The sequence below is a fragment of the Branchiostoma lanceolatum genome, chromosome 9 (genome assembly GCF_035083965.1).
Source record: "Branchiostoma lanceolatum isolate klBraLanc5 chromosome 9, klBraLanc5.hap2, whole genome shotgun sequence".
NCBI classification, from domain to species: domain Eukaryota; kingdom Metazoa; phylum Chordata; class Leptocardii; order Amphioxiformes; family Branchiostomatidae; genus Branchiostoma; species Branchiostoma lanceolatum.
The window spans coordinates 11,705,860-11,726,603 of NC_089730.1; the positions used below are offsets into that span (position 1 = coordinate 11,705,860).

At 40.5% G+C, this 20,744-nt stretch overlaps 2 protein-coding genes across 3 annotated transcripts; both read right to left on the minus strand.

The window, feature by feature from the left end:
- Positions 1-5: 5 nt before the first annotated feature.
- On the minus strand, positions 6-8,392 carry LOC136441347 (organic cation transporter protein-like). The gene is made up of 12 exons (XM_066437596.1): positions 6,742-8,392; positions 5,555-5,705; positions 4,979-5,082; positions 4,579-4,733; positions 4,036-4,204; positions 3,626-3,770; positions 3,312-3,412; positions 2,303-2,437; positions 1,906-1,985; positions 1,646-1,748; positions 1,086-1,298; positions 6-873 (listed from the first exon to the last, which is right to left on the minus strand). The coding sequence occupies exons 1-12, from the start codon at positions 7,008-7,010 to the stop codon at positions 774-776; spliced, it is 1,725 nt and encodes a 574-aa protein (XP_066293693.1). The 5' UTR covers positions 7,011-8,392; the 3' UTR covers positions 6-773.
- A 113-nt stretch (positions 8,393-8,505) lies between these two features.
- Positions 8,506-20,726, minus strand: LOC136441344 (protein O-mannosyl-transferase 1-like). 2 transcript variants are annotated; one of them, XM_066437591.1, is made up of 20 exons: positions 20,621-20,726; positions 18,530-18,764; positions 17,688-17,863; positions 17,281-17,384; positions 16,843-16,893; positions 16,474-16,620; positions 15,948-16,056; positions 15,476-15,541; positions 15,138-15,231; positions 14,779-14,934; positions 14,020-14,252; positions 13,607-13,699; positions 13,065-13,161; positions 12,507-12,599; positions 12,001-12,115; positions 11,569-11,684; positions 11,131-11,247; positions 10,608-10,734; positions 10,012-10,189; positions 8,506-9,442 (listed from the first exon to the last, which is right to left on the minus strand). In XM_066437591.1, the coding sequence occupies exons 2-20, from the start codon at positions 18,755-18,757 to the stop codon at positions 9,268-9,270; spliced, it is 2,475 nt and encodes an 824-aa protein (XP_066293688.1). In that variant the 5' UTR covers positions 18,758-18,764; positions 20,621-20,726; the 3' UTR covers positions 8,506-9,267. The 2 variants fall into 2 exon arrangements, with proteins under 2 accessions (XP_066293688.1, XP_066293687.1); XM_066437590.1 differs by lacking the exon at positions 20,621-20,726 and adding an exon at positions 20,223-20,291.
- Between the last annotated feature and the right edge of the window lie 18 nt (positions 20,727-20,744).

The following is a 20,744-nucleotide window of genomic DNA, read 5'->3' on the forward strand; positions in this document are numbered from 1 at the left end:
CACACTCAGGGCTGACGTAATTACTATTGCATAATCAGAGTACACATTGCCATTGATCACTCGCTGCATTGTGTGTAACGCTAACGTTACATGTACAGAAGAAAGCGTCAAATTCTGTGGACTAGCAGTCTGACAGGGAGACCTGTCTCTCTAGTCTAGAAGCTTTTTGACTCCCCATCCCGTAGACTATTGGACAGGTAAGCAATAGAGGATTGTCCCTTGAAACATTCTCACAAAGTTCTGATCTGTAAACAGGGCAAATTCCTTCACATGTAACACAGCAAAATCACTTTTGCTGTCTGTTTCATGAGAGTTGTCAAATTTTTAGATAGACCACATCTCGTACATATGCCATAGTTTGTTTTTTCAACGAAGTGAACACAAGGTAGAACATAGGCAAAATACAAACCTAACATGTTGCTACTATTGCGTTTGCATACGTTCTATGAAATTATGTATCGGCTCTTCAATGTCTGTTAAAATTACTGTAAGGGTTCAACCTTACGATAAATGATTTGATACTTTCTTACCTTAGTATTTACACATATATTAACCATGGGTTGCAACTCATTCGAAACATTGCACAAATAAATCTGAAATCAAGAGTCCAAAATACGTATGTAGAAAATTTGCACTTGTTTGAGACAGTTATATCCCTGCCCCATACGTTAGATGTCATTGGGACGCCACACATCAGAAAACAATAGCTCACTCAACAGTTCTGCGAGCTCTATTTTTGACAGCAAAACGGCGAATATACCAACATTTATGTCTCAGTCATATCTAAAACTGGCCAATGCCCGTTTTTCTTTCTTTTCTGGTTTCTTGATCTTCAGAGTACTCAGTGCCTCGTTGAACACTGCAGTCGCTACACTGTGGGTATAACCAAACATAATGCAATTGTAAAAGAAGAAACAATCCACAGAAACGCGACGTAGCTGATCTAGTACTCATGATCTTGGACAGAAAGTTACAACATCGATATCAATGATTATATCTTTGTCGTCGCCAGACCGATAACAAACAAAAGTAATCGGTAGTGTGTGCTTTGTATTACTCATAAAGATTTAGAATCGTCCTCTCACCCCTTTCCGAACTCTTCACCGTCCTCCAATGTCTGCGGCAGCTGTTCGCCCTTGGTCTCCGGCAGCAGCATGCACAGCAGCCCGGCCACGACAGTCATAACGCCGAACAGTATGTAAGGAGCGGGCCGCCACAGATCAGCCAACAGCCATACAAACGGCGACACGATGGAACCTATCTTGCCAGCTGTGGTCGTAAATCCCATTCCTATGTTTCTGAGGAAAAATCAGAAAAGGTCATCAGCATGTATTTTGGGTCGGCTCGATTTGTACTACACGTATTGCAAAATAAGTTGAAGTTGGGTTGCAATTGAGTTTTCGTCTAAACGCTCGGATGGCGATCAGTCAGGGTGTCAGAAAACCCCTTCTTGGCTCGTATCCCACTTCTGACACCATGTTATGTGTCTAGTCCACTTATGGTGACATGATGTAGACTCAGATGGAAAGATTATATCTTTAGTTTAATACATAGGTTTAGTCTTGCTCGATGCTCCGCCGGGAACAAAGAGAGGTCTTACTTTTCTCTATGGACATTTGTGTCCCTTAACGGTCTTGTGACTGACCTTGTGACGGTGGGAAACAACTCTACAGTGAAAATCGCGGTGCTCTGGAACCCGCCGGTGATGCAGAACCTGGAGATCATGGCCACCACCACACGGCCGGGTCCTGAAAACACAAAGTCATAGCTTGCTGACATTTAACATTGACACGTCAAACAGATGAATGGAACATGAAAGTAAATGCTTTTGATGGTTTCCCAAAGTCAAACGGCCCGTAAAGATTTTCCTAACTTCACACAATTTCGTGTGGATAGATAGCTTACCAGCAGGAAGCACAGCCGTGACGATGAGACCGATGCCGGTCAGCAGCAGGTAGGCAAACACTGGCAACTTTCGGCCAAATCTGATATAAAACAATAAACAAAATAATTCTATGTTAACGTGAACATGGCTACAACCACACTCCTTTCAAATATGAGTCGGTGTACTCGCTTTTTAGTACAACGGTCCATAGTTACATCAAACAACAACAAGTATAACGTTAGATTAAGTAAATCAAGACAATCATACATCATAACGACGATGCTTGTATTACCAATACAAACATTAACTTTCGTCAAATGGACAACACTGCTTGCTATTGACAAATTAAAGCTGAAGGAAAAAGCCACATGTTACACCGATTGTAGTAGATAATCCATCTATTCTGTGGCAGCTCACCGTTCCTGCAGGAACAGAAGAGTAAGGCACGCGGGGATCTCCACGGCCGACCCTATGAGAGAGTTGGTGTAGACGTCCCCGCTAAGGTCCGTAATGTTCAACGCGATGCCGTAGTAAACAATGTTGTTGGTAAACCTGACATGGAGAAAGATCAGAACACTCAAAGCCATTCGCCCACACATCACTTCACACAAGACGCCACAACATAGCATTCCGTTGCATGTTATTGGCTTCAATACTTATTTCAATTTAAGTTTATCAACATCAAACCATAAAGTAAGTTTCAAAAGCCTGTGGTGATGATATCTACTGTTGCTGTTATTTCTGTGTTACATTCATTATTATCACAGTAGTTTATAACTATTTCTTATCAAGCATCCCATGTTCACTGCAATATATATAATACGTATTTCTATTTCAATACGTACATATATACATATATACACAGAAATAACAGCAACAGTAGATATCATCACCACAGGCTTTTGAAACTTGCTTCATGGTTTGATGCTGATAAACTTAAATTACAGCCTATGCTTTTTATGTAAATATAATTACTATGACGTTAAACATGTATTGATCAATAAATCATAGTAGTGGCACAGTTGTGCCGCAAGGGATAAACATAGAGAAACGTTTTTATGTCATACCTGGGCCGCGAAAACGTTCGATACAGGTATTCCGGACCGTGTGATAATTTTCTAAGTTGCACACTCAGGCTTGAATATAATATTTAGAATGCATTTCGAGCGCGCCAGTTGCGTCGCGGTCGAAAATTCAAATACCGGATTCAGAGGTTGTAATCAATGTTTTTACAGTCTTTTTGTTCGAGGGCACGAAAGTTATTTAAACTTCTGGCGCATTCCTCACTGAGATGTGCGTTTTCTCGGGTGGGTATGACATAAATCACAACACGGGGTATCACCCATCACCCTCCGTCCCAGCCCTCCCGCGGGTCGGGCTGGTACCTCTGGTGATACGAAATGCCCGTGTTGTATTCTATATGTACCATATAAAGAACAGGATGATGCTCCTCTTCCTTGTGTTGGGAGTCCGAAGGATGTCGAGTATTGTGTAGCTTTTGTGGGTCTCGTCCTTCTCTCTGTTTTTCTGGAAGCAACAACATTCAAATAAAAATACAATGTTCTATTTGATCTGTGATATAAAAACGTTGAATGAAGGATAAAGGTATAACACGATTTGTTTTTTGTTATTGCATGTTTCCCCAAACAGAAATGATAAAGAGAGAGGATACGCACAGAAGCCTGGGTGTCAGAGAAATTATAACATTAAAATTTAGAAAGATTAGATGACGGCAGTTACCTTTGTGTCATCTACATGACTTGGGTCGTCTGCGAACACGTGATCAGGCAGGTCAACTCTGTTGAACTTTGCCATTTTCTGTATCAGTTTCTTGGCTTTTTCTTTGTCACGTGACAGCAGCCATCTTGGACTCTCTGGACACCACCTGTCATAAGTGATAATAGAATAACCACCTGTCCATTGTTTCTTTGACCTTCCTTTATAATATATGAGTCGTATACAATTTTACAAAATGTTCGCATCTACGTTCCCCCTTTTCTGGTATGTTTATCCTTTGGATATCGATAAATTAATGGAAATCGCAATGAATTCGAAACAGAGGAGGTTTTCCGTCAAGTAACTCATTTAATCATTGCAGTGTTTTGTACAAAACGATAAGATTTTAAAGAGTTCTCTTAGACTGTACTGACCAATAGAATGGAATGAACAGCAAGTTGGGCAGAGAAACAGTGAGCTGAAGGGCCCTCCAGTCACGGACACCGAACGCGACTCCCGCCAAAATCATCGCCCCAACCGAGAAGAAAACAGGACGGAGCACCCCAACCTTCACCCGCTCCTTTAGACCGACAAACTCAGCAACTGGTGAGAAGGAAATTGTTGGACGATTAATTTTAGAATATTCCAGCTAACACTCAGTGAGATGTATACAAATGTTTCTGTCTGCAAGACTAGTAAAATGAGCCATCTACATCTGCATAAAGACGGGGGACGCCACAAACTCTCTGGAACTTAAGATCCATTGCTCACCGAGTCATGTGTTCTTTCGTAACCTAACGTGAGTGTCAGATTGTTCTCAACTTGACAAATTCAAAGACTGGTACTGTTTAATGAAAGATTTTTGTTAGACCCATTCCCATTCTCCCTAAGTTTTGGCCCTAAGGCAGAAATATTATGATTGAGTTCTACGTCTTTTAGGACCATTACAGGCGATAGATCTAGAACAGGAAACTGACCCATGACCGCTGATGTATTGATGACGCCTGATGTTGCGGCGCCCACGAACATGCGGAAGATGATGAAGAGAACCACGTGAGGGGAGAACGCCGTGGCCACGCCGAACACACACTGGATGGCCAGCGACAGGAGGTAGGTTCGGCGGCGGCCAATCCTGTACATTACAAAGTCATTAGATGTGTTGAAACGAGCACAAGTAATCATAAACCGAGGACAACAGGGGACAACTGATAGTGACATTTGGAAGAGGAATCCCTTCGCTGAGCTTTCTGATCTTTTTTCCGAAGTCAACAAAATACCACCAAGGAGCAGACAGTCGATGACTGTCAAAAACTGATCTCTTAGAAAGATTTACTTTGAACAAAACACAATCTAAAAACATAACAAATTTCAAGTTACCTGTCCGCCAAATCTCCGAGACCCAAAGACCCAAGCCCCACCCCCACCATGTACAGGGAGGTGGTCAGCTGTCTAAGACCTTTGTTGTTGCAAACTAGATCCCACTACAAGGAACAGAACAACAGCACTTCAATCTCTCTTGCGATTTTCGTTGTCATAATCTTTACTTGTAGACTTTGCGTGAACCAACTGGAAAACGGCCACGTATAAATAGACCGACGACTTTCGCGTCAATATTGGTTGATAACAAAACTTGTTTGTACAAGTTGCCATCCATATGAATGGTTGTTTTATATTGAATGTCTATCTACAATGGTATCACCAATGTGGTAAATTTTCGTTGATATACATGTACCATAATTTCACTATTAGACATCCAATGTCTAACAGTTGATTTCTTTTTTCGGAATGGAAGTTCGTTTGAGGGAGGCATAGGTGAATTCATGCACAAGACATCATTAAAATGAAACAAACGTGCTCAATCGCATTCTATGGGAGCGACGAGCCAATTCATCTTTAAAAAATGTGTACTAAATTTTGTACTCTAGAAGATCATCATTCGGGTATGGCCTTTACCTCCGTGACTATAGTAGTTGTGAAGGTGGCACAGTCGTACTCCCACCCCCTGTCACAGCTGATGGTCCCGCCGGCTGACAGACTCTCGGGGGAGTGGTGCTGCCAGAAGGCCGCGGAGCTCATGTTGAAGCTTCCCTCAGGGAGGTCGTACCTGATCCCATGTGTACAAATGTCACAACAAATATACGGAAACTATTGAATTCTATATATAAGTGTATATATAACGGGGGCGCCCTAACATTTATGTTCTATTTTCCGATGGTACGTTGAAAGGCTAGGACCCCTGACCTCCTCCCTTGAACTCTTGAATGAGTGTATGTTTTGCATACTTTCAAGGTTAAATAAAGGTTGAAAAAAAAACTCGCACGCGCCCTTAAGCCCCCCTCTCACTGGACCCGCGGCACGCTGGCGGCGTCGTTGCGACAAAGCACTCAACGAATTTCATAGACAAAAAACGAATCTTTGTAAGCTTTGTATGTTTTGTTGTCCTTTTGGTAATACTTGTACGCTTTGAATGATATTCCCATTGTAAAGTCAAGGGCAACACAGATCCAGTTTAGGACGCAGCGACGCCGCCAGCGTGCCGCGGGTCCAGTGAGAGGGGGGCTTAACATCGCACGGATTGTTTACTGATGTCATTATGCATAAGTACGCTGGGATGCGCTAGATATAGCCCTTCTCACATGAAGTGAGAATTGCATACAGTCAAAATTTTTCAGTCAAAAGAAAGCTAGAATATAAAAGACTACAAGCCTTATCTACTTCATTTAATATTCTTAACTTCATCACCAACTTCTGAAGAGAGCAAAATTACAAAAGCGTGCTAAGTTAGGCACACTGTCTGGCGTAGCACTAAATCAGAAAGTACATTCGCGAAAACGTCTCACAGCGTTTGCCGCTTTTAACGTAGAGCGTGAAGGGCTCATGAACAGTACGAATGCATTTCTTATCCAAGCATGTTCTGTAGATGAATGTGTTCAGAATTCATTCATTAAAACCTGACCACTCTCTGGCAACCAATGATGGAGCGCCGTGAGTTCGAGCGCGTAAAAAAAACGTGCGATGCTAGGGCATCTCCCGTTACTGCAGAATTTTGAAATGTTTGCTTATCTCTTGTCATTAGCCTCTATCTATGATATTAGACTTGATCGATCTTAACCAAAAATTAATACTTGGTTCACGCCTACCTGGAACACTCACTATAACCAGTGCCCACGCCCTCAAGTGTAGTCCAGGGAATGCTCATGTTCAAGGCGTCAGATATCGGCCGGCAGTCCCCCCATGTCTCCAGGCCTGGCACCGAGCAGTGGTGGGAGGGTGACGCGGCGAGAAAGTTGGCTATGAGCTGGTGAAACCCCACGGGCATTTCGGCATAGCACATCAGGAACAAGACCCACCACTGGTACCAGCCCAGCTCGCCGAGGTACCCGGTCAGGATCTCGTCGAATGGTAACATGGCGAAAGGTCTGTGCGGCTGCGTTCAAAACACTCTTGAAAGGTTTAGCTCGATCGACTGGAGCTTTGCTTTGAGCCAGGCCCACCCACTATCGAGCCGGTCTTGTCATCGGCCCTGACATCGGTGGGGTGAAAGTAAAGTTTATTCAACTGGACAATGAATCTATTTGCGGGCGAGCATACACAACTTTACAAGGTTACACCTGTGTACACTACAGGTCCCCTGAGGTACATGTTATACAGACATTGGGACACACTGCGAGATAAGGATGACAAATGAGGGAAATTTCAGTGATCAAGCGCACGCCGCAATTCGTCACCTCTGTATAACCCCCAAAGAACTCAATTTGGTAAGGACTAAGAATGCAGGTGAATGTCAAGTTCAAACCAGAGCTAAACACATACTCAGGGCAGACGATATTGCTATTTACATAATCCGAGTAAACACAGCTGTTGATCACTCGCTATGCTGCATGCAACGTTATACCGGTATGTACAGAGTACAGAAGGAAATGTCAAGTTCTGCAGAACAGGAGCACAGAGACTGAGGAATTAAAGGCCCTGTCACACTTGTGCGCATATTCAAGTGCGTATGAGTTGCGCATGGATATTTTTTGTTTATGTAAAGTTTCCAGGGAAGAAGCTGTTTTCTACTTTGACCCACCGTTGTGCAGCCTAGTGATCAAACCTAAGAAATCACTTATTCGGCTGCAAACTTAACCTAACCCAAAACTTGTTAATATGCAACTCATGCGGACTTGTCTATACGCACAGGTGTGATAGGGCCCTAAGCTGCAAAGTCTTGCGTATTTCGCGTCCGTATGAGTTCCGTAATGCCATCTTTTGGCTAAGGTAAAGCTGCGGCCATAGAAGTTTGATAACTAGGAGGGTAAAGCAAAAAAGGGACTTCTTAGGCTGCAAACTTTACCTAAGCCAAAAAATGTTACGTTAAATACGGAATTCATACGGACTTAAGCCCCTGTCACACTTATGCATATATATATAAGCCCGCATGGGTTCCGTTAAGTTTGCAGCCGAAGAAGTAATTTCTTTGGTTTGATAACCAGACTGCACAACGATGGGTTAAAGTAGAAAACAACTTCCTCATCGCAAAATTTATCTAAACCAAAAAAATGTTACTGCGGAAGTCATGCGCACTTGAATATACGCACAAGTGTGACAGAGCGGCTCAGCCCTTAATAAGGACCCTCCCCTCACATTGCCTATTGGACAAGTGAGCAAAAGGTGATGAAAGCACAACGTTCTTAGTATAATGAACTGCCTGGAATAGCCATACTTCACACTACTTATTCTCAATAATTCAATACTTCACATTGGACTTTCAGGAATGTTTTTTCCAAACATTTTTCATTTTTCAAACTTTGTATCTGAATTTGAATTCTTTAAATATACAGATACATTTGATTTCTTTGAGATCAACATATATGTATCAGTATACTACTCAACTCATCCTTTCATGGGAAGATGACCAAGGGTAAGATAGAAAATCGCTTTGCTTTTTATTTTATTTTATAAGGATGAATAACATCTAATACATCACATCTCCTACATACATGTATGTCATAGTTCTTGTTCAACAATGTCCTGAACACAAGGGAGAACAAATAAAGGGTTTGGCAAAAATACACCTTACTATACAAAAAATCTATTTATCAAATGTTGTTACTAATGGCTTTGAATAAGTTATATAAAATCATGTATCAGCTCTTCAAGGTCTGTTACCGTAGAATGGCTATATTAGGGCTTAACCATAACTTTAAACACATGATTTGTTACTTTCTTAATTTGTATTTGCACATATGATGTGTTGAAACACAACCACTATATTGCATAGATAGAATGCACAAAATACTTGTGAAGATAATTTGCACTTGTTTGAGTCTGCTAACATGTTATAGCTTCAGCCCGTAAGTTAAGGGGGGTTGTCGCACATCAGGTAAATAGCTCGCCCAACAGGACATTTTCAGCAGCAAAGTCAATGTTCTCTCAATCGCTGCACAATTTTAGTGATCGGCTGATGTTTGCAGGTAACTGAGCCCCGTCTAATGTAAAAATAGATTTTCAGGAAAAAATATGCTTGACTTCATTCTGCAACATCAAGCAAAGGCCGAAGGCCATCGACAGCTTAAAGATATTAACAAGCAACAAGTAGCTGTGCCTAAGTTGTATATTCATCTTTTGAGGAACAAGACACAAAAATCACTTTTTTTCTTTTCTACTCTGCATAAGTCCATTCCTCATAAAACTTGGATGAGCAGATCCCATGATTCCAGCCACTTGAGGTCAGTGACCTCATCAGCTGACAGGTCAGAGTTCCCATAAGTCAGTGGGGCAAATTTTCTGTATGTGAAGTAGATACACGTTACCCAGACAGCACAAAGGGCTGAGAAGACATTTTTGTGGATAGGCCATCTGAAAAATATTTATGAATCTACAGTTAGTAGTTATCATTACAGTCTTGAAAAAAGAAAATACCACTAATATAGCTTACAAAGGAAACAATCATTTACACATCTACACATTATAATCAAACTATGCATTAACATGGTACAGTTGCAACGTTATGTCTTCTCATTTATTAAGAGATGGTGAGACTTTTCTGTAATACATAACTTAGACCAAACGTAACTGATATATGTTCTTCCATGAGAAAATATCATAGATTCATATTCATATACATGTACAGGTACCAAAAGGACTTGATTATGAAATAACTACATATTACATGCAAGCTGATTTTACCAAAACTACACATGTACTGTCTAATGACAGCATTTTAGCCATGCCAGCAAACACACAAAAAGAAACATCACAGGATACCAAGGCACTTTATTCACAACTAGGAGCTATATACAATCAACAGCCAGCAACGTTTCAGTGACAATCAATAACTATTCTTGTACATATGGCAATATAGTGATTTTCCTTTGTGATGAAATTATTCGTGGAGAAAAGAGTATGAAATGGAGATCCCCACTGACCTGAGTACGTGTGTGTGGATGTTTTCCACCATGACAGCGAGCAGGAGTATTTTGAAGACCAGAGCAGGGAGATAGTGGTGCAGGAACAGTGTCCGCTCCATCAGGAAGAACGGCACATAATGCAGCACCCAGCCACCCAGCACTAACTCTCCAGTCAGGATGTACCTCTGCCACGACTCTACAGAGGGAAAAATACAGTAATATCAATAAACCACTTTCAATCACTTTCCATACCAGTGGAGCAAGAAGGTGGTGGCTGCCATGTTGGTGTCCTTATTATCATTTCAATGGATTGTAGCTCAGGTTAAGATAAAGCATACCCAGCATATTTTTGTTTCATCAGCTTTTTAAGCTGGACAGCTGGGATCCGGCTTGCTGCCCAATAACAAAGTAAATCTGCCTATATTAGCATGAAAGTTCATACGTGTTAGTAGTTAACATAGTACAGAGCTAAAAGTCTGAAAACTTCAAAAACCTTTTAGCGTTCAGATCTGCCTATTTTTAATAGCCCTTTTCCTGTTGTTATCTTTCCTCCAACAGAGTTGCCTTTACTACAAGATTTTAAATATTATTTGTGAATAGAGTTAAGATCTCACCATCATCCATGTCAAAACAAGCCCTCCTCCTACGGACCAAAAATACCCCCAGCAGAGTTAGGTATCCCAGAATTCCCACCACTCCAGACCACCACACTAGAGGGTTCCCCATAAAATGGATCTGTGCCTGGAGAGGGTACAACATATTTCATAGGATATAAACTAAGAATGTAATTCCAAACGTTTGTGACTGTATTTGACCAATAGAACGATATACAACAAAAGTGTATATAAGTCATCTTTAGATAAAACAATTATGAGTGATTGTCTTCACAAAAAAATTCAATGATGGGTAGGTTTTAGATGGTGATGACAGCAATTTAGAGCTTACATAATCTATCGTATATATATGTTATCTTCATAGCATACATATGTCATCTTAAGATCAACAAATTACAAGTACACAAAAATTCTCAATGATAGGTAGATTTTGGATGATGAGAATCCATTATGTATCATGAGTGAACATTTTTCTCAATCTTTCATTCCAAGTATGTAAGTTAGAGTGTGAGGGTTTTCTCACATTAGTTCTGGGATGGAGCCAGTAGGCCACGCCCCTCTCCATGAGTGGCCACTCCGCAGGACTAGAAGAGTACTTGTGTTCCTGTTGAAGCTCCTTATTGGTTGACAGCATCTTCCACTACAACAAAAACAGAATGTAATGTAATGAGAATTTTAATTAAGAACTATCAAAAACAGTAAACTAAACATTGAATATGTAATGAGAAAAACATTTTTTATCATGAATGTTCTGACACCTTTATAAGAGATGAAGTTCAAAACTACTTTATTAGTAGATTTTGTTTTGTATGCCATCCAAAAAACTATCATATTGTCCATTCCAGTGCACATAAGACTAGCTACAGAGGCTCAGTCTAACCCATATATTGTATTGAATAGTAATAACAACAATTGCCATCATTTATTGTCTAAAATCAGTTAATCTGCATTGTGTTCTAACCTGCAGTTCTGCAAACTTCCCCAGGAACCCCATCAGCGGTTGGTCGTCCATGGTGTCCTCATATGTTGCCTGATTGAACGTTTCTTCATTGTTGCCCACAACGTCTGCTTGATCAACTGTGGTACAGAAGCAAGCAGTCAACCTAAGTAACGTTACCTCTATAAAGACACATACCTTTAAGTGATTAGATTACCATGAAAGTACATCTGTATAGGCACCTAATACAACATCAGTTATACTGATTACAAGACGACCAGAAGACTGGTTGAACATTAGGTAAGTCCACTCTTTTTCTGTTGAAATTAAATCACACCTTCTCATCTGCAACCCTTCTCTGCAATGTTCAATCCTAAGGTTAAATCTAAATCCTTCTCCATGACTGATAATCTGATTAAATTTGAATGATCCAGAAATTTCCCACAGTGTGCCCACCTTGTGTGTACTTGTGTTCCTCCACGTTCCAGATGGTTGGCTCCTGCTGAATGACCCTGTCTGACACCACTTCCAGCTGGTGGAACCCCCAGTCTGGTAACTGTAGACCACTCACCTGGTACAGGGGTACAATTGTTTATGATTTACACATGTATTTGCACAGAAAAGGAACAAGTCATTTGATTACAACAGGGAAAGTATAACAGAAACCTCCAAGATTTTTGTAGGGTTTCCCCCAAACTGCAATTATCTACGTATGGTCATAACAATCATTGCTGATTATAACATATAATACCTGTATACATGTTGATTATAATATACAATACCCTCTGATTATCACAAACATTTACCTCTTATATAGTAACAACTACGAATACCATGAAATGAATGTATCTTTTTATTTTACTGCAACAAAATGATGGCACTAAGCGTTGACTACACATACAGATACAGAAGTTATAGCACACTGTAAGCTACTATTTTAACTTATACCATTCTGTCTGTACCTTGAGTGCAGCAGATGTGTTGACATGAACCAGTCTGACGTGAGACTGGATACTTTTCCAGGTGTCACCTTCATCTGCACTGTCCACTAACTCCTACAGAACAAAGGCAACAACATGTGCATGTAGTGAGGATGGAACAGCAAGCATGGTATATGGGCACACAAAATGAAAAAAAAAAGTTGTACTAGGAGATCATGTCATGATTTGCAAAAGAAAGTTTCCATTAATTTTGTTTCTGCATAATGTTTTATATAAGAAAAGTTAATTCTCCCTCTCTTCCAAAATATATAACACACAATTCATACGTTTATTTCTGAATTTTCCTTAACGTTTCCATTCCTTTATTTCTTACAGAGAAGACACTCTTAAAAAGATTAGACCTTGCTCAATAGGCTTTGAAATAATTCTAACTTTATTTTGCAACAGAGTTTTCTATGACATGGCCGTCAAGATTTCTAGACTGTACATGTGGATGTTGGGGTCCTAGAACTAGACATGACAAACTGGACCAAAGATTCTAAGACAAACCAGTCTGATGTAGATGTATGTACGACTCACCACTCTCCACAGGTTCTGTGCAGGTAAGCTGATGTTGTAATCTATGTAACACGTCACCTCCTGGCTGTAGGGTGACAGGGGGGCTGCCACATTGTGGCTACAGGGGGGGACAAATAAAAATCCCCATTGAAAAAGTTGTGCAGCAAGATTGCGGCAGTGGGCTCAAACCTATTTCCAGGTATGTGCGGACATTACTGAAATACCGTTCTAGATCTCTCAGGCTTAAAAACCTACTTTCAAAAATAACTGTTACAGAAATACCTTGAATTTCTAGAATTTTTTTGCAAAAGGACATGTAAGGCTTTAGGCTTGCTCCTGAAGCGTCATCAAAAAATTACAAAGTGACAGTTGCAATAGCATGATCATAAAGTGAGTCATAGACTCTTCTAATTCCTTTTACAGTTTCTGCAGAGGGAGCAGGCTGTATCATGTTTTAAGTTGCACACAGCATGAAGATTCATGGACATAAAAACTGTCTCTTGAGGCACACCATCTCTTGAAGCAGAACCAAACAGTGTACTATTATAAGAAAGGTAGCTGACCTGTTCAGAGCCCTGGAGGAGGTGCCATGTACCAGCTGTATGATGTCACCATGGTGGATCAGTTTGGGAGGGTCGTCCACATACAGGGTTGTTCTGAGGGGGACAGGAAATGACAGTCAAAAAGTTCAATTAAAATGCCCCAGTTCATCAACAATGATATCGATACAGTGAGAATGTGTAGTAGAAAAAAACTGGAAAAAATACTATTATCAACATAATAATTGAGTTACCACAATTGAAAGTAAAGTAGTATTGCATTTATCATTTCCACTGAGAAAAGACAGCAAAACTGCACTTTTGGTAGGAGTTTGTGACACTTTGAAGCACATGTTGACAGGAACCCTCAAGATGCAGTGTAAAACTAATATTCTTAGATCATCTCTGAACAATTCAGTGAAAATCACAACACAAACCTGCCAGGATCCTTGACTATCCACCAGTTGTTGATGTCCTTGAAGCTGTAACATGTGACCTGTTGCTGGGCGGAGCTGCCCCTGTTGTCGTGGTAACGGACGGGGTAGGTGGAAAGGTGGGAGTGGAGCCAGCAGGGTCGTCCCAGGAACATCCCGTGGGTGTGGCGTAATGTGATCTGGGAGCCGTACGCTATACTGACGGGCTGGCTCTTAGTTATCCTCGATAAACCACCCTGGGGAAATATTGAACAAAGATATGAATGCTGAATATTACAATTAAGGCTTTTGTGACAGTTTTCCATTAATCTTTCCTTCTGTATCTACACAAATTCAAGGCAGGAAACAGCAATCATGGACACCTGTCGACCCACCCAAAATTGATGCTGTTTACCTTGATACAAAAAAAGTCCTGTTGTCGTTCACCTTGTAGTTCCTAGTGGCACATAGGTCAGCTAATTTACTTGCTGTTTCAGTTGCAGGTATATTTTTACAAGGAGGGGTTGCTAGCCCTCCCCCTTTAACATGCTTGAGGCACCTCCTGGAACACAACATCCCCATTTATGTCTCTTCTGAAAGACAGGTGCAGCTCCAACCAAGACGTCCTTCCTGGGGTCTCCCAGTTTCCAACAAAGTGCATTGGAACCAGAAGCTCAGCTGTGAGGCTGCTATACCAGTTGAACTACAGGGACATTCCCTAATAAAGTCCTGTACAACAGTTTAATCTTTATCTTTATTAATAGAAGTTGAAGAACAATGTACCTCTAATGTAGCCTGGAAGGCACTGGTCATCATCTCATCGTGAGGCCCACTCCGGTTGGCCAGCTCAAGGTGGAGGTGGAACAGCAGGAAGTACAGCAGCACGGGCAGGACAGCCAGCAGGCCAGCACGCGCCAGGAAATGGGATGTAAGGTCATGCTGTACATGGAAGAAAGACGCATTTTTATATTTCAATTTCAATTCTTAAACTCAATTTCACTGTACAAAGAATCTTTTACCAACGATGTACATGGAGCAAATGATCAAATCTTATACAGGTAAAATGTGAGCAAAACATATGTTTAAAAGGGATAATTTGGAATGTAATTTAACAATCTAATCTTCATGGACACAGATCTTACCACAGATAGTCTCTTGTCTCCTACCAAATTCCAGAGTTCATGAAAAATCATCCCCCCGACCAGCAGCACAGTGAAGACTCCCACATACTTCACACTGTGGAGAGAGGAAGAGTATAATGATAACACTATAGAACAAGATGAAACCTCATAGATGTAGTTTTATCTAATTCTTAAACAATTAACATCATAAGGACCTGTGGAGAGAATAGCAAGAGCTCAGAGCAATATCATTGTGTCAAATAATTGTTTACAATACCTTCTATATACATTCAACTTATCTAATATAATTTAATGTTGTATTGCATATTTTCAATCTCCTGAACATGAACAGTCCCCACCTGCAAGCACAGGCTAACATGGCACCAGTTCCAGCCAACCAGGCCCACCACGATGGAGAAAAGGGACTGAAACAAACAAACAAACAAAATCACAATGACCAAATCGCTCTTGTTCGGAATCTGATTACATCTACAAAATCAATGATAATGCTAAGTCTATGTCCAATTTTTCTTTTGCGTAATACTGTAAATTGTCACTGTCGTTTTATGTTCACAGAATTTGCTGTGAGTTCTAATGCACACCATGAACATGTGTTCTGTCTTGCATTGTGTTACTATGATTAATTGTTTCAACAGCAAACTAAATCATTGCAAATGCCTCCTTTCCCATCCTTCCACTAATTAAGTGCATGCAAACATTAATAAATCTGCAGTAAGCATGCAGTGGACTCAAATCTACCTGCATGCTCATTTGCAATGAGAGGACATCAAACCTCACTTGAAAAAAATATCAAATAAAAGAAGACCGTACCTATGTTTGAGTCTCCAGAACTTCAGCAGACACAGCAGCGTGGCCAGGATGAAGAAGAGCAGGAAGCTGTCAATCAACAGGAACCTGCTCTGGGTCACCAGGCTGTTTTCTGGAATAAGTTTATAGGGAGTTCTGCAACGTTAAGCGTCACATCAATTCTATAATTACATGAACATGTAATATCTATACAAGATGCCATATTTTATCTGGAAGTGATCCTTCATTTGTTTCCTACTTCCCAATAGTTATATCAATACTTAAACATTGAAAGAATCAGTCACAAAGCTTCATGTATAAGATAACTGGAATTCAATAGTATGTAACACTAAAGCAGACCTTATTACTTGAAACAATATAATGATAACTCCGCTACATCCTTATCAGAACAGTAAAAAAAAACTTTGTTCCAACACAAAAAGTTAGTACATCGATGTTGCAGTCTTCCTCAGTATTCAAGTGATCCAATCAGCTGGGTGCCATCAACGATTGGTCAAAACATGATATATTTTCATCTATTAACACTGACCAAACAGCACCATGCCCCCAGCCAGTGTAGCAGTCCAGTGGTTGTACCCCAGTTCCACTGTGGTCTGGTAGGTCAGCGGTACCAACAGGCTACCAAATAAGGCAGGGAACAGCCGCAGGTACCACACTGGGACAGCAGACGGGTAGTCTACGAAGATGTGAAGTAAAAAGATGTTACATTGAGTTTTAAATTGAAATTGTAACCTGGAAAGATGTAACAGCTTTTCTAACACTACAGTATTACCAGTGTTCATTCTAACTTCCACAAGAGGCTGACGGTAGAATATCTAGGCTAGGTAAACATGAATAAAATGTTGTAAATATCTTATAAACAGTTGATGGATATATAATTCATTTACAACTGTCTAACCTGTTCCTATTCTCTCCCAGGTAAAATTCCCACTGAAGTCACCAAGGTAGGCTGGAATGTGACAACAAAAATTTAGAGCACTATAGCTATAAGACATCTACTAGTATAACAATTGGAAATTTGTGGATTATTTTCTCAAGCATGCTTGTTGCAACTGGATAGATTTTTCTTAACAGTCAGAGGCTTCAGGTAGTATCCACTACCTTTCATCAGTCACGAGGACCGAGTAGCTGACAAAAGCAAGTAGATGCTTCCTAAAAGAACTTGTGGCCGTTAACAAAATCTATCATAATTTCCTGCCATGAGTCGAGATAGCAAAATTGGTATGTTGTCAAATTTTCCAAAAAATTGTAAAGTGTACAGAAAGGGATGAGCATATGAGCTCAGAGCCTAAGTTCAGATTTTTCTTTTCAGCAATAGAAGGTCCTAAGAAATTACCTCCAAAAGCAATAATGAGTTTCCCTAGCGGAGGGTGGACATCGAAGAAGAAGGTTCTCCTGATGTACATGCTGGCAAACCTGCCAAAGTGCATCTCATCAAACCTGCAGAGGGAAAAATAGAAATATAATTAGATTTCTCTGATGTACAGCATAGATACGTATCAAACAGGTTTAGCAGTGAGCTATATATTGAAGTAGGGATAAATTATAATATACATTTTACATAGTCTAGATGAACACCTTTTTTCATAAGGTTGTTATATAAATACAAACAAGGGAGTAATGCAAACAACTGACAATGGCTATCATACATACAGCCTGGCAAAAGCCTTCATAGTGAGTAAGAATTTCATTGATCAAACTCAAACTAAAACATCCAAGAAATGTCTTAAATGGAAGCCTTACACCACACTGTTAGGGTTCTCCAGTCTCCACATTCTAGTTGCCATGGCAACAACAGTCAACAGCAACAGTGGTATGTTGAGTTCAGTTTTGATTGACAGGAGAGGGGCTCTGACTGGCCCGGCCCACTTCACATTTGCACCATCCAGGTTGGGCTCAACGGCAGACGCTCCATCCCCCTGTTGGAACAACATTGAGACAAAATTTGAAATGTGTGAACCGTAAAGTAGCAAAATCCTGCAAATTCAAAGGCTTGCTTCGTTTCATTTCAAGGCATCCTCAGTTGAGGTGAAGCATGATGCTTCTATGAAGTACAATGTAATAAGATATGCATTATCCTCTACTCTACACTAACTGCCAGGGTATACTACGACACATTGTGTATCATAACAATTGTTGTACCTTGTTTCATGATATTCTTTTGAAGATACATGAATGTACACTGCCACATTTACTGTTCATATTTATAAGCAAAAAAATTATGTGATATCCGACAGTCCTCAATACTAGGAACAATGTTTATCAACAGTTTCATCAAAGTTGTCATCTCTGGGCTGTATACAAATTGGTAAATATATCAAAGAATGTCTAGATTTTAGAACTAGTAGTGGAAGTGATAGATTAAGGTTTAAACTCGACATGTTAAATTATTCATATAACAGTTGACGTTACTTGTACTTAAGTTAATCATTTTGTATCCCATTGTTTGTTGTTTGCATGTATAGTTGTAAAAGACCTTACGAAAGTTGCTGTACTTTTGTTGTTTCAGTAAAGATTACGAAGAATTTATTTACTTATGAAGAATTTCTTCAGCTGTTTCTTATAATAAGTTATATCCATCTCACCTGGTCCCTAGACCCTACACTGCCGACCTCTGACCCATTGCCAGATATGCTACTGGCATCTTCTCTCTCCACTGACATACTGCTGTTATCATCAGATCCTGGTCCTTCTGCTTCAGCTTCAGTCCCCTCGTCTGTAGGGCCTTGTTGTTGTTTGGAAGTCAAATGGTGCCGGTGGGAATGTTTCCTTCTGTGGGGATCTTTGTTCTTCTTATGGTGGTGAGAGGGCATGGCTTGTCTGGTATGTGGTGACAAAGTGGGCATAGGCAAAATAAAAAAAAGCAAAATCATATACTTAGAACAAGGCAATCAGAGATAGTAGACTATGTGAAACTGAAAGCCTTATGTGAAACTGCAGTGTGGGAAACTGTAGTGTATAGGAAACACACACACGTCATATACTGATATAGTGATACACACGCACACAAATAAGCTAGTTCGGAGTTGCTACTACGCATGTGCAGTGTCAAATGTGAAGGCCCCCGGCTCGTATACAGTGCTCGCCTGGACATTGTCTTGATTTGCATAACGACTGTCAAGATTTGCATAACAACGCCCGACTGGCTTTGTTGACGTCTGGAGGGCCTTCACCTTTGACACTGCACATGCGTAGTAACAACTCCGAACTAGCTTATAACATGCTCACACAAACACACACACGCACACACACTCACAAACAAACAAACACACACACACACGAACATACACAGATACAAATAAATACACGCACACACAGACAGACGGTCACATTCACAAGCAAGAATATAATTTACTTTAAGACCAAAAGCAAGTAAAAGGTAATCTCCAAGCAGATCCACGCTGGGCGCGAAAATCGTAGTATGCTGGCCAGACACAGGGAAACATTAATGATTAACAATGGCGCCTATGTCTCATTTGCTCGCGGCAGCTCACAATAATATATATTTAAATATATATGTGAAATTTCCATCTTAAAGTAAGCTCGCCGGCAGCTTCGGGCCGTAATTTCGCTTTTTGTCGCAAAATCACACGAGATCTCGCGAAACTCGCGAAACAGGGCAAGATCGCACGAGATCTCGTGAGGTCACATCAGAACTTCATATCTAAATGTATTGCAACTCTCGGACGTGTCTGAGCTTACCTCTCAATGCTACGCCCGTGCGGTTTTCGACATCCTCTTTATGACAAATCTACCTACAATTTGATATAAATTCTTATTGCGTAGCACAAAGAGAACTTATTCTACTTATTCAAGTTTGGTGGGAAGTTTGAATGGGCCAAATGGGACGCCATTTTCCGGTCTGTCGCAAAATCGCTAATTTGCATAAAATGGCCGAAATCTATTGTCGGTAGGTCGTTTCCCTGTGCCAGAGAAGGTCCAGTCAGCCAGAGAGGGTCAAATCCCGGGCTGATTTGACCCTCTCTGGCTGACTGGACCTTCTCTGGCCACTGGCCAGCATACTACGATTTTCGAGCCCGGCGTGGATCTGCTTGGAGATTAAGTACAAGGCACAAGAAACATCGACACTTGAACAACTTGGATCCGAAATGCAAAAGGGGGAGGGGGGCAATGTTAAAAAACATACGGCTTTAGAATATGTGTTTAAAAAGGCTAACATAATAGATCTGGCACATTCTTTCGTCTTAGCTGTCAATGAACTAGCCCTTGTCTAGCACCGTACCGATCAAACTATAGAGAACGTCTTATAATACCAACTTTTGGGACCTGATGACAACACGTCGATCGCGCTAAGAACTGGTAACCTTTGACCTTACATGGCTGTACCACTTGTCATATGGGGTGTTTATTGGACCAAGGACATTATCCTATATACTGTAATTCTTGATTTGTTAACTGTAACTTAATTTTAGCTGATTTAACTGTCACTAGTCAACAGCTAAGATTTCATCATCGCTAATATTTGGTCACTAATATTCAAGCCAGTAATATATGTTCCCACCGTTAAAATGAAGTGCCGTGACCTACTCCATTTTGCCCCAACCGCTATATTTTCCTGCCGCTATATTAAAGTGATGTACAGTAATGTCCTTGATTCAACGTTATCGTTTGATACACAAAGCCATTTTGTTTTGATAATACTGTACTAGTCTAACTTCTTGAATCACTGTACATGTATGTCAGGAACTGCAGACTCATCGCGAGATATCAAAGCATGTAAATATCAATCACTATCCATAATAAGCCTTGTATTACTGTCTACTTTCATTCGGAAAACAA

Coding starts and splice junctions, on each gene's coding strand:
- LOC136441344 (XM_066437591.1), bottom strand. CDS start 18,757: ATGCCCTCTCACCACCATAAGAAGAACAAAGATCCCCACAGAAGGAAA. Junction 16,621..16,842: donor CTGGGAGAGAATAGGAACAG/GTTAGACAGTTG, acceptor ACATCTTCGTAG/ACTACCCGTCTGCTGTCCCA. Junction 13,162..13,606: donor TCCTCCAGGGCTCTGAACAG/GTCAGCTACCTT, acceptor CCCCCCCTGTAG/CCACAATGTGGCAGCCCCCC.
- LOC136441347 (XM_066437596.1), bottom strand. CDS start 7,010: ATGTTACCATTCGACGAGATCCTGACCGGGTACCTCGGCGAGCTGGGC. Junction 4,734..4,978: donor CTCGGAGATTTGGCGGACAG/GTAACTTGAAAT, acceptor TGTAATGTACAG/GATTGGCCGCCGCCGAACCT. Junction 3,413..3,625: donor GTCATGTAGATGACACAAAG/GTAACTGCCGTC, acceptor TGTTGCTTCCAG/AAAAACAGAGAGAAGGACGA.